Here is a 14,205-nt window from a genome sequence, read left to right as displayed (position 1 = left end):
TGCTAGGCAAGCACTCTACCACTAGGCCAAACTCCTGACCCCATGGATGAGTGTTTTAATTAATTCATGAAATTTCTGTATTTTATAACAAGGAATTATTTGGAAAAGAAATATTTCTTTGCAGATGGAACAGAATTTAAATGAGTTTTTCAGGAGATACTGAAAATCACTTACTGGTAATAAACACAATATGTAGTGGAATCTCAGTACAGTAGGGAATGGAAAGTTGTATGTCAATTTTAGTTATATAGGAAATGTTGTTTTCAAAGTGCATTGTGTTGTATTTTACTCCTGTGTCATTGCCTCAAGAAGGGCAAAGGGGCTTATGTGGTGCTTGTCTTGTTGGCATGGTTGAGAAAAATCTTGATTAAGTTATCCCAACTAATACAAGACCATTAATGTAGAGAAATCATCAAAAAGGAATTCATATGTATCTAAGAGATATAAATGTATAATTGTATGTCAATCTTTTGTTCTAAAACTTAAGAATGACCAATATAGTGGATTAAACACTCAAATTTGCTTTTTTTTAACTATTTTTTGTCTTGTCTTTTTTGATACTGGGAATCAAACCCAGGATGTCGCACTTGCTAGCTAAGTGCTTTGTCACTGAGCTACATCCTGCCCCACCCATATATTCTTGAGCAAACTCCACTATAGAAATACATCAACCTTAATCTTTCAGTCTTTTTAAAAAGTGAATTTCTTGACAAGGAATCTCAGTTCAGAGACTTCTTTGAATTAATGTAACTTCTCTTTCACTCCTCCCACATCCTTTTTGATAATTTTTTTTAGCAGTCACACATCGATCTAATCTCACTAAAGCAGTCAACATAGTTTTCAAAGAAATATTTCACATTCACCTTTCATTGATGCTACATATTTATTTAAACTGTGATTTCAATAACAAGCACAGTTGTCACAAACAGATCAAACGTGAGCTGGTAAACTACAGCTCAGTTGGAGGAATACAAGCATGTAAGCACATTACAGGATACATGTAACTGGGGCCATAGAAAGAGTTAAATAGGTTAAATGGAGGATCCTTAAAGTGCTTTTGCTGTGTATTTCTATTCTGTTGTATACATATACATTGAAATGAAATTCAATGGATGTTGTTTTAAAAACGGACATTGAATGCAGTCATTCCATCTTTTAGACAGACATTGATGGGCATATCTGCTAAGTACTTGGCTCTAGTGCTAGAAAAAAATGAACAAGGTGGAAAGCCTAATATATAATGTAGAATGTACACTGAGATTGGGATTTGGGTCCTCTTGGCTTTCCTATCTGTTGTGAAGGTAGAAACTATTTTGTCAGCTGAGAAATAGCCCAGACTAGTCCAAGTGAAAAGACATACTGTGCTGAGTTGGCATTGTGTAGAACTGAATAGCCAAATGGTCTAGAAACATTGTGTATTTTCTTGTGTGCATTATTCTAGAATCTAGGCACTTAAATGGTAGGTTTTTTTAAATTGTAATCAGAGGATCATTGAGTGAATATGTAATCATAGCAAAAGAAGCTTAGTTCACAAAGGTGAGGAGGTAGAACCCTACTGAACCATTAGTGAAAAAAATATTTCAAGTGACTTTTAAACCATGAAATCCAGTGTCTCTCCATATAGCATGGTGTTAACCTGAGAAAAACTCTGGAAGAGGTATCAATGTGTGAGAAGTAATGTACCTACTACCTGATGAATGTAACTGTATCCCGACAATAAAAAAAATTAAAGAAAAAAGAAAAAACTGACAAATACTTGTTTTTCAGATTATTCCCTCCCCTCTTTTCCTTTTAACCATCTAGTAGTTGTCTCTTTCTGATTCCAAACACATGAGGATGTGGCCAGGTCTACTAGCTATAGTGGCTCATTGATGTGACAATTCTCAACCAGAGAGTAGAGGTAGAAATCTGAGGCTCTTATCACCAGTAAACTTCCAAACAGTTGGAAGTGGAGCTATGGCTCAAGTGGTAGAGTGTGAGCCTTGAACAGAAAAGCTAGGGGCACTACGCAGGCCCTGGGTCCAAGTCCTAGGACTGTTAGCAAAATCGCCACATACAAACACACACACAACAATGTTGTGGAAAGATTATAGTCATACACTTCATTAAAATTGGATTTTTGTTTGTAGTGCTAGGGGTGAAATTCTTGGTCTCATGCTTTCAAAGCAAATGCTCGATTATGTCTTGAGTTAGTGTGGTATTCCAGATCTGCTACTCCAGTGTTGTTTTTTGGTTATCTTGGTAAGATGATGCAGTTAGAAGTTGCCCAAGAGGGAGGAGGGAAAGTGAGAGAAAAACATGGGATGGGTAGCATGTTCAAGAAGTAATGTACCTGCTACTAGATAAATGTAACTGGAACCCCTCTCTATACATCAACCCGACAATAAAAAAAAAGAAAGAAAAAAAGTGTGGGGAAAAAAATAGTTGCCCCAAAATGAGACAGCTTAACAATAGTTCAGTGGGACGCTCATCTTGAAAAACATCTACTGGGCAGTTTTGTCAATGTTCTTAGTGGCCTCTTGGATAAAATTATTTAAGTGCGTAATATTGCATGTTTAAATTGCTGTTGAACAACTTAGAAAATAATGGTAAGCACTTTGGCCCTTTGCTATAAAAATTCACATGCCATGGATCCTTACTAATCTCTATATTAGAATTCTGAGCTCACCTGTGGCATTTACTATTGACTTTAAGCATAGCCTGAGTAAGACATTAACCTTTCTGTTTCTCAGTTATTAAATGAGGCTTGTTCCATTGTAAAAGTGTTATAAGCCAGTTAAAGCTTACAAAAAATATTACAAGGCTCTATGGATATTAGAAAGAAATTAGAAATAGAATCCAAGGATCATAGTTCAAAGCCAGCCCAGGCAGAAAAGTCCATGAAACTCTTACCTCCAATTAACGACACAAAAAGAAAACAAATAGCTGGAAATACAGCTGTGGTTCATGTGGTAAAGTGCTACCCTTGAGCAAAAACGCTCAGGGCCAGTGCCTAGGTCCAGAATTTAAGCCCCAGGAATAGCAAAAGCAAACTTGAGACCACAAGAGAAAACCTCAATAAAATTGGGATATTGGGAAGAAAGTGGACCCTCTGACTTTTCCCTCACTCTTTCTATTTTGAATAAAGTCTGCAAAACAAATTCTTTTTTTTTTTTTTAAACCAGTACTGGGGCTTGAACTCAGAGCCTGAACATTGTCCCTGGACTTTCTGAAGGCTAGAGCTCTACCCCTTGAGCCACAGCACCATTTCTGCCTTTTTCTATGTATGGTATGGAGGAATCGAACCCTGGTTTTCATGCATGCTAGGCAAGCACTCTACCACTAGACCAAATTCCTGGCCCCACAAAACAGATTCCTAAGTACAAATGAATAATTCATTTGCTGTAGTGTTTTCTCCAGTCAATGAATCTTGCATATGTGAGTGTGGAGACAGCACTTGAGGTTGGTTGTAGTACCATGCTGTGTCTTTGATTTATCACAAGCTGTTCCATTGGTTTGACATGTAGTAGCTGTAGGAAAAGTGGTATTTCTCCCAGTGGAGTCTATGAATGGCTATTGCTCTTTCATTTGTGTTCTCCTTTACTTACAAGATAGAGAGTAAGGCCTTTGTGAGCAAAACTATTTCACAGATGGTATGCTTAGAAAAGAGATTAAATCTTAAAAAACAAATGAAAATCTCTTTAACCAAACTTTTTCGAATTAGTGGTTGTGGGAAATTCTGTTATTCTAGTGAATTTATCTGGTACTATAATGCCCTAAAATATTTTAACTTGGTGTTTTGTCACTGTGCCAGAATAGTGGTTATCTAAATTTACTATACAGAAGCAAAACATTTAAGTTATTTATACTTTGATTTTGATGTTAATTTGTCTTACAACATATGCATATAAGAATATATGCTACCTTATGTTAGGGTTTGGTTTCAGGGCTTCATGCTTCCTAGGAAGTATCTTAATATATTTTAAATCTGAATTTGGGAATTGTAATTTTAGTTTAGTTTTCCACAACTGAAGTGTGCTTTCATACTCATATCCAGGTGCTCTATCCATTGAGCCATACCTCCAGCTGGAGGCCAACCAGAACATCTGTTTTCTGGTCAGACTATTTCATTTATATTTTACTCCATATTAAGAGTATAGAAATGGGGGCCAGGAGTTTGGCCTAGTGGTAGAGTGCTTGCCTAAAATGCATGAAGCCCTGGGTTCGATTCCTCAGTCCCACATATACAGAAAAATCTGGAAGTGGTGCTGTGGCTCAAGTGGTAGAGCAGTAGCCTGGCCTTGAGGAAAAGTGATGTGTCAGACTTGAAGGATTTAAGTACTTGTTTGCAACAAAGGTAGGTACTTTAGTAGCATTAGTAATTAAGTTATCTGCTGGATTTAGATCCTTAAAAATATATGATCTTTGAAGATAGGCTCACAGTTGAGTCATTTTGAGATTCTTTTTTTCTTTTTTCCATTGAGTTTTGCATCATATTTCAAATGTCATGTTTAACAAGTATGCAAGAAGGGAATTGAGATTCATTTTTAAGTGGCTTCATGTGATATATATAGGCATTTATCTTAATGCTGAGTTGGCTCACGCCTGTAATCCTCTCTACTCAAGATGCTGAGATCTAGGGATCATGATTTGAAGAGCCCAGGAAGGACATTCCTTGAGATTCTTTTTCTTTTGGTGAATCATGGAGCTTGAACTCAGGGCTGTCCCTGAGCTCTTTGCTCAAGGCTAGCGCTGTACCACTCTGAGCCACAATGCCACTCTGGTCTCCTGGTGGTTAATTGGAGATAAGCGTCTCATGGACTTTTCCTACATTGGCTGGCTTTGAACTGCCATCCCCAGATCTCAGCCTCCTGAGTAATTAGGAGTAGAGGCACGAGCCACCAGCACCAGGCCTTGAATACAGTTATAAATAAGTAAATATATTTATATATTTTTTGCCAGTCCTGGGGCTTGAACTCAGGGCGAGTTTTGTCTTTGAGCTTTCTCAAGGCCACTACTCTACCAAAAGTTCTGTATTTTGAAGAACTTAATATCTTCATGTCATAGTTTAATAAAATTGCTGGGCTTTTAATGATCTGGTTTGCATATAGTTATGCCTTTACTCAAATGATGGAGCATGTGAAAACTGTTTCCTGTGAAAGTAGAGTATAGCTATATCACATGTATTCACAGTATTAGCAAATGAAATGTTTTAAATTAAGTTTATGAACACTGATGTGAAAATTCAGTCATGTAAATACATTTTACTTTGTTGTTGTTTTTCTTTTTTGAACTTGTAGTCCTCTTGCTACAGCCTTCCAAGTAGCTGAGGTTGTAGGCATGTGCTGTCATACTGGGCTTAACTTTTTGTTTTATATTTCTCCTCTTGTATTCTATCAGATAGAATCATTATTTTTCCATTTTAAAAACTGTTTAATGCTTTAATTTTTGGAAAGATATTTATTAACACAGATTTTTACATCATATTTCAAATGTCATGTTTAACAAGCAAGTATTCAAGAAGGGAATCTCTATATACAATCACTGGCGCATAGATCTTAGAACATAATTAAAATTAAGCTGAAGGTTTATATGTCATAGATAATATTAATCTATATAATGTAACATTATGTCTATAGAATATATATCCAATCCTATATTTTTATGTCTGTGTAGTTATGTTTATATCTCCAAGACCACGTCCATAACCTTGGGTACCCAAATATCAAGTCATCGCTCTTGTGCGGTTTGGATCTAATATCCATATATCAAGGAGACCAATATACCTTTTATTCTTTTGGTCTTGACTTATCGCACTCAACATGATTCACTGTAGTTTCATCCATTTCCCAGTGAATGCCATTATTTTATCTTGTGGTTTATATTTAACAGCTTTTTTTTTTTTTTGCCAGTCTTGGGGCTTGAACTCAGGGCCTAAACACTGTCCTTAGGCTTTCCTCAAGGCTAGCGCTCTACCACTTGAGCCACAGCACCACCAGCTTTTTCTATGTATGTTGTACTGAGGGATCGAACCTGGGTCTTTGTGCATGCTAAGCAAGCACTCTACTGTTGGCCAAACTCCCAGACCCCAAATTTAACTTAATTAATTAATTAATTTTGTCGCTTGTGGGCCTTGAACTCTGGACCTGGGCATTGTCCCTGACCTCTTCAGCTCAAGGCTACCACCCTACCCCTTTAGCCACAATGCCACTTCTGGTTTTCTAGTGGTTAACTGGAGATAAGAGTCTCACAGACTTTAGGACTTTAGTTTCCCGGCTGGCTTTGAAGTGTGATCCTCAGATCTCAGCCTCCTGAGTAGCTAGGGTTACAGGCATGAGCTGAGATGAGAGTTTAAAAGACTCATAAAATGAGGGCCCCAATTATGGACTGAGCAGTGTGGCCTTGTGATAGAGTGCTTGCCTAGCATGCACGAAGCCCTGGATTTGATTCCTTGGTACTACAAACACAGAAAAAGCCAGAAGTGGTGCTGTGGCTCAAGTGGTAGAGCGCTAGCCTTGAGAAAGCTCAAGGACAGTGCTCAGACCTTGAGTTCAAGCCCCAGGACTGGCAAATACAAAGCAAAACAAAAAAAATCAGTCGTGTTACTGTGGAGATTTTTGTTTATTTTTTTGAGATAGTGTGACATAGTATCTTGCTAAATAGTCTGTGCTGGCCTCAAAGTGTGTATGTATGCATGTGTGTGTATGTATATGTGTATGTGTGTTCTTTCTCAGGGGTTAAACTTGGGTTCTCATGTTTGCTAGGTAAGTGTTTTAACTATTGAGCTCATCCCACTATCTTTAATATGGGTATTAAGTATTCTATTTTTTCTTTAGTGTGCTGTACTTTATATCCTACAGATCTTAATTTTTTGGTTTGTCAAATTTTAATAAACACACCTATTAGAGAAATCAAAGTATTGAGCATGCAGTCAGGCTGAAGTCATGGCTCAAGTGATAATGAGTGTCTGCCAAGCAAGCAAGAAGCCCTGAGTTCAAACCTCAAATCCAGGGGGAAAAAAGTGCTAGAGACCAAGAATTACCAAATCCTACTTGGATGTATATTGTTTATAAAGCTTGTTGTTTCAATAGTCATACTCATTCTAATTTACATGTGTATATATATTTATATCATGCAATATGTCATTTATTTGTATATGATAACTAATGAAGCATCAAATACTTTTCTCATTTTTATATACACTGTTGCTTTTGTAAGTTATCTAATTACATCTTTAGTATTTGGAATAATTATCTAAAGGGAAAGCCACCTAATTGTGAGTGATATGGAACAGGGTATTTTCTTGTGAGGGAAGGGAGTAAAATCTTAATATTCCATTGTCATGGAATGTTTGATACAGTCTAAGAACATAAGACTTGAATTAGAACTGTTGCACTCATGGTTAGGAGCCACGCACCTAACCATGATTAGATAGTTATTCAGCTTACTCAGTTTTTCCAACGAGTCTGTGAGATAGATGCTGCCTTATCAGTTTGAGCCACTGTGAAATAAGCTGAAGTTTAAAGAGAAACCTTGGTTAAAAATAATAGGATAGTGACTCACGCCTATAATCCTAGCTGCTCAAGAGGCTGAGGTCTTAAGGAGTGCTATTGAAAGCCAGCTCAGGCTGAAAAGTCCCTGTGAGATTATCTCTAATTGACTACTCAAAAAAGGGAAGTGGTGCTGTGGCTCAAATGGGTAGAGCCTTGAGCACAAAAGAGGCACAAGGACAGTGCCCAGGCCCTGAGTTCAAGCCTGACAATTGACCCTCACCCCCCCAAAAAAAGTCCAACATCATATTAGTTTTCTTCCTTGTTTTCAGGTCATTCCTGACATTTGAAATAAACTTGTTCTTTTGATACAAATGTAAAATGACTGACAAAAATATACTTTTTAGCAGTACACTTAGATCCACAGTGACGGAGTGATGGGTTTCACATTTGCAGTTTTTTAGATACCTGGAAGTATTATGTATGGAACAGTCAGAACTCTTGGTCTCTTTTTAATAAACAAATTGCCAGTGACTGAGGATTTAAAAGACTTACTACATAAATTATTTCTCTCCTGGAGTAAGTGCCCAAGTTGAAAACAGATCCTAATAGCCAGCCAGAAGGAATGTGCTTGTCTAAATGAAACATCTTATGTGTAATTTGGCTTGTCAAACAACTCAAAGTAGGATGAAAGCATTTTACTTTAAAATGTGCAGCTGGTGTAAGGGTGTCACACGGATGCTAATTGTGTGGCTCATGTGTCCTCCTTGTCTGGCATTCTGCTTGCTTTTGCTAATCAGTGGTCCCATTCTCCTTGTTCATTACTGAAAGCATCTCCGGCGTGTAGCATGTAGCCTTTAATTTGTCTCAGTATGTTGGAAATCAACATATCTATAAAGATGAAAACAAATTCTGTTTTACAGTATGATAGCATTTTAAGCTAGGTTTATTTAATTAGCTACAATGTTCTTTACATAGTTTTAGAAACTTTTAAGATACTGCTATTCATAAGCACAATAAGGGTAACATTGATAGATGTTTATTACTGATAGCACAGTTTATCTGTTTTAGTGGAAAATAAGCTATCGGTGAAGTAGTGCCAGGATAAAGCATGAGCTTCCTTTTTAGTGATATTTAAAGTCTGATCTCACAGATCTGGGGTTTCCAAATCTCAGTAATTGGTGTGAAACTGTCAGGATGTGAATATCTTTAAATATTTAATATTTTTCTCTTTTTTTTTTTTTGTTTGTTTGGGCATGGGGCTTGAACTCTGGGCCTCAGTGCTATTCCTGAGCTCTTCAGCTCAAGGCTAATGCTCTGCCACTGGAGCCACAGCACCACTTCCAGTTTTCTGGTGGTTAATAGATAAGAGTCTCACTGACTTTTGTGCCCAGGCTGGCTTTGAACCCAGATCCTTAGATCTCAGCCACCAGTGTAGCTAGGATTATAGGGTGAGCCACCAGCACCCAGCTTACATGTTTAATATTTTTCTGTAGATTAAATTTTTGTTTACAGAAATTTACTTATGAAAGAATGGCTATAGTATTGAATATATGTTTTTCATATACTTACATATTGACTATAAAAATAGAAGGTAACTATTCAATTTATTTCTATTTATTTTTGTTCTTAGCCTTGAACACAAGGATGTCTGTGCATTTCTGAAGTAATTAATATTGCTCACATAGCAGGCTTGACCTCTTCTCATGCCAAGGTACATGACCTTAGGCAGGTTACCCAACTTAACTCAAGCCTCTGTATTCACTTGTGTATAATGGGGACAATGAAATATCATTGCCTGACAGGGGCTTAGTGCTATGACTAACCCAGAAATTACTCAGTAAGTAGCAGACTGTGAGAATGCATTATTGAAATAGTGATTGTCTTTATTAACCTGATGAAAAGGAGAACCCTGGAGATTTAGAAATTATGCAAGCACTGTCCTTGTTTACTTAGAGACTAGCTGGAGGAATTAGAACAATAGACCAAAGAGGTGGCTGATTTGATTGTATTTTTACCTTTCTATGAGTGGATATAGGGTTTGGGAAGCTGATTAACCCTTTTTGAATTTAGTTTCTTTATCAGACAAATCAAGAGGCATCATTTGATCCCTAGTCAGACAGCTCACAGGCTGCCTGAGGGGTTTGGATGATGGGATATTTGATTTATCTGAGATCTGAATATTTTTCATTCTGTTTAATGCACAAAGTAAGCTAGGAAGTTGGCGTGGCCCTAGCTGCTTTCCTCTGTTATTATGAGTGATGGATGGCCACATCATGTTAGCAAGGTGAGACAAATAGTATTTGTTCTTGAAGATATATGTAATTAATTGCATAATTATGAGTTCTTACAGTTCAGTCCTAGTAAAATTACATCACAGAAGTGAGACAGTTTTGAAGGCTTTATTGACAAAAGAAAAATGCTAATAAACTCGCATTTATGATTAATAATGTTTACCAAGCCTAGAAACATTTAGTTCATTACTGCTGCTTATAAGAAACTATATGTAAAATTTTAGCCATGTGGCTCACAGTAGAAGTAATTTTTGTTTTTGCTGACCTAAGGTTTGAACTTTGGGCCTTACTGCGGCTGGTATTTTTTTTATTTTTTTATATATATTTTTTATTGTAATTAATAGAAGGGTTACATGATATTTGCCAGATAAATGGTGCATTAATTCCCATACATTGATACCCTTTCACATGTCTTGGTCCCCATTTCCCTTTCCCCCTCCCCTACCCCTCATCTTGTGTCCCCCCCCCCCCCGTTCCCTATCCAATTTCAGATAACCAAATACAAATATATCCAATATATCAGGTAACAAAGTGAGATAGTGTAACAATATGAGATAACCAAGGGACAGTAGAAGTGATGAGAGATAACATAGTACCTTAAGAACAACAGTCATTACTGCTGGTATTTTTTTGAATAGTTTTTCGTGTTTGCTTTGCCAGCCTGGATCATGATCTTCCTATTTATCCCTACCATGTGGCCTGGCCAAGTGAGGTGTGCACCACCACACCCGGTTTTTACTGATTGAGATCACACACACACACACACACACACACACACACACACACACACACACACACACACACACACACACACACACACACACACACACACTGTCTCTCCCTCCGTCCCCCCCTCTTTTTTTCTCTCTCTCCAAACCTTCATTCTTCTCATCTCTATCCTTCAAGTAGTTGGTATTACAGGTATGAGCCACCACATCCCCTCACCTAAAATAACTTTTTTCTTGTTGTTGGTCCTGGTGCTGTCCTTGAGCTGCTATTCAGCTCAAGGCTAGAGCCACAGCACCACTTCCGGTTTTCTGTTGGTTGATTGGAGATAAGAGTCTCACAGACTTCTGTGCCCAGGCTAGCTTTGAACCATGCTCCTTGATAGGTTAATTGTTGATCAAAGTATATGTGCATTTGAACATTTTGACTGAAATAAGCAAATCATGTTTGTGGACTTTGATCCAGTATGCACTCCCACCAGCTTCATAGAGCTTCAAATAGCCTGTTTCTGTGCAGTCTCTTTTTCCTCCTTGTGTTTCTGGGCTCTCAGATACTTTGAATGCTATCCAACTGCACTGTGTCGTCTCTGGGAAAATGCTGATTAGATGGGTGATTGTTACTGCTTGTGGAAGTTTCACAGGATGAATATTACGCTGAAGACCACTTTCTTAACTGTGTGTATTTGCTGAATTAAATGGTTGGACTGTTAAGCATGTTGGAATGTGCTTTTACATTGCTTTGGAGCACAATTATACCAGCACAAGAAAACTTTCAATCCAAAAATTATCAACAAATTAAAGCTTTCCATAGAGATTCATTCTCATAACATAATGAAGCACCGGATACATATTATGCAAGAGATTTGGCTGTAACCACGTTATTTACACTTTGTTTTACTTACATTATCCTAAGATGCTGTTTCCATTTTTTTCAGAGAATGATAGAGTTGCACTAAAACATAAAAAGTCCAATTAAAGACTAAGGTATTCAATTCTGTTCATTACTGTTTGATTGTTTATAACATGTACACACACACACACACACACTGAAGTCCAGGGTGAAAGCGTCTAAACTTCATGTAAGAAAATAAAAGCAATCTGTGATGAAAAACAGGAGCCATCCTGTGTGTGTGTGTGTGTGTGTGTGTGTGTGTGTGTGTGTGTGTGTGTGTGTCTCCTGGGGCCTGACCTCAGGACCTGGGTGCTGTCCCTGAGACTGTTTACCAATTGAACCATAGTTCCACGTCTACTTTTTGTGTGGTTAATTAGAAATGAGAGTCTTATGGACTTTATTGCTTGGACTGGTCTGGAACCTAGATCACAGATCTCAGCCTCCTGAGCAGCTAGGATTACAGGTGTGAGCCACATGGATATCCATCTATTTTCCCTTCCTTAATTTTAGATCTTATTACATAGATTTAGGACAATTCTAAAAGATATTTATAAATTATTATGTAAGTCTTTTTGTGCTGCAATATGGTATATAGTCCTAAAGGAATTTGCAAAATTGTTTTTATGCTAATGTAATCTTTTCTAAAATTGGCTTTTCTAATAATTTATTTGGGGGAAGCCTTTATAAAGGATAGCAGCTACTCAATAACCTCATAACTGAGGTTTTCTTCCCTAATTGGATGCAAGTAATTAGGATGACACCATCCTAATTCACTTACAGAGATCACACAAAAACTTATAGGCCTATTTGAAAAGAATATTGAATGTAGTATTTATGACAAAATTAGTTAAATCCTACAGAATAACCTATAATGAATATATTTATTGCTTAGAGTTACTCATATAGATTTAAAGATTTTAGGTATTTACCTTTTATGTGTTCCTTTTTAGTACTTTAGTACATTGTTATTACATAATAGAGATAGTTCTGGTACCTACAGACTCTTGTTGAATTTAGTCTTGTCCCATGTTAAGGAAGCAGTTTGTGGTATTAGTCAAACAGTGAGTGGGAAGATAGAACTTCCAGTAAACACCTTGTGCCAAGGAAGCAAATACATTTCTGTTGAACCACAGCACCCTCTAGCATCCTAATTTGTGTTATTACAATTCAAAGGAACATAACTTACACTCTGCAAATGAACCAGTGGTAATGGGATCTGATACTTTTTTGTATGTGGGGGCGGGGTGGGAGGACTGGAGAACTGATCATGGGGCTTGAACTCTAGCCAGGGCACTGTCCCTGAGCTTTTTCACTCAAGGGTAGTGGTCTTACCACTTGCCACAGTTCCACTACCAGTTTTTGGATGGCTAATTGTAGATAAGAGTCTCATAGACTTTCCTGCCCCACTGGCTTTGAACTGCAATCCTCAGATCTCAGCCTCCTGAGTTAGCTAGGATTATAAGTGTGAGGTATCGGCACCCAGCTCTGATACTTTTTTTGTTTTTGTGAAGAGACCACCCTTAAATATTCCATGGAAATAATGAAGAGTATGAAGTGTCATCACCTTTTTCAGCAAATGATTGTTGCATTTGTTTCCTGTAGGGTCTTTGGGTATAGGGTGGGTCATAGCTGTAGACCTCTTGTACTCCAGAAGACACAGTAAATAGAAAGCGTTTTCCCAGCCAGCTGCCTTAAGCAGGTTCCCTTGTGTGTTGCAGGTCCTTCTCCCAGCAGCTGGTCTGTTACAGTTACAGGATGTGAAGAAGACTTGCTGTGAATTTCTAGAATCCCAGCTTCACCCTGTCAACTGCTTAGGAATACGGGCTTTCGCTGACATGCACGCTTGCACAGATCTTCTGAACAAAGCCAACACCTATGCAGGCAAGTGGAGAAGACTTTAACCCCTGTAAAGGGAGGAATCCGGGACTCTTGACTTGGGATACAATTCTGCAAAGCCACATCCTGGTCTGGATGTTGGCTTTATCACAATACATTTGAAATCTTAGAATGAGAGCACTGCTTAATGAAAGCATACTCATGAAATACTGTAAGTTGGTGCTGGGGGTACATAATAGATTAGCTAGTTCTGTTGGGGGGAGGTGTTTACAAATACTCCCTGTGTATTTTCATCTCAGATTGTCTTGTGAATAGGTGTGTGACAAAATGTTTATGTCTCTACAGTGAAATATAGATGTTTCGGGGTACATAGGGAAAGGAGTCCCCCCAGCCCCCCAAGCAGGCAGCCCTGTCCTCAGGTGTGCCATACCCTGCTGTTGTGTCCTGGCAGGGGAGCCAGCATTGTTGTGTGGTATAGGTCCCACAGCTTCACTGCAGGTGTGGGGAAGAGGTTGTTGTGAGTTCACAAAAGTAGCCAAGGATTTGTGTTCACTTGGAGTTTATAAACATTACAAATATAGTTATAGTATCTCACTTTGTTATCTGATATATTGAATTTATTTGTATTTGGTTATTTGAAATTTGATAGGGAAGGGGGGAAAACCAAGACGGGTGGGGGGTGTGGGGGGGAGGGAAATGGGGACCAAGACATGTGAAAGGGTATCAATGTATGTGAATTAATGCACCTTCTATCTGGCAAATATCATGTAACCCTTTTACTAATTACAATAAAAAATGCAAAAAAAAATTACAAATATATATTGGAAGTGATAATTAGGAAGGTTTCAGTGGGTTTTTTTGGGGTCGGTTGTGGGACTTGACTCTGGGCCTGGGCGCTATCCCTGAGGGCTTCAGCTCAAGGCTACTGCCCTATCTCCTTGAGCTATAGCGCCACTTCCAGTTTTCTGGTGGTTAAATGGAGATAAGAT

At 38.0% G+C, this 14,205-nt stretch overlaps 1 protein-coding gene across 1 annotated transcript in view; it reads left to right on the top strand.

The window, feature by feature from the left end:
• Nucleotides 1-14,205, top strand: part of Klhl2 (kelch like family member 2) — a 72,776-nt gene that overhangs the window by 33,240 nt on the left and 25,331 nt on the right. The window contains exon 5 of the mRNA XM_090354223.1: nucleotides 13,099-13,261. Coding sequence (XP_090210349.1) covers nucleotides 13,099-13,261 — 163 coding nt within the window. The remainder of the gene's footprint in view (nucleotides 1-13,098; nucleotides 13,262-14,205) is intronic.

This window comes from Megascapheus bottae, chromosome 20 (genome assembly GCF_031878675.1).
Source record: "Megascapheus bottae isolate mThoBot1 chromosome 20, mThoBot2.hap1, whole genome shotgun sequence".
Lineage (NCBI taxonomy): Eukaryota > Metazoa > Chordata > Mammalia > Rodentia > Geomyidae > Megascapheus > Megascapheus bottae.
Note: the sequence above shows the minus strand (reverse complement) of the source record. Positions and strands in the feature narration are given on the sequence as shown.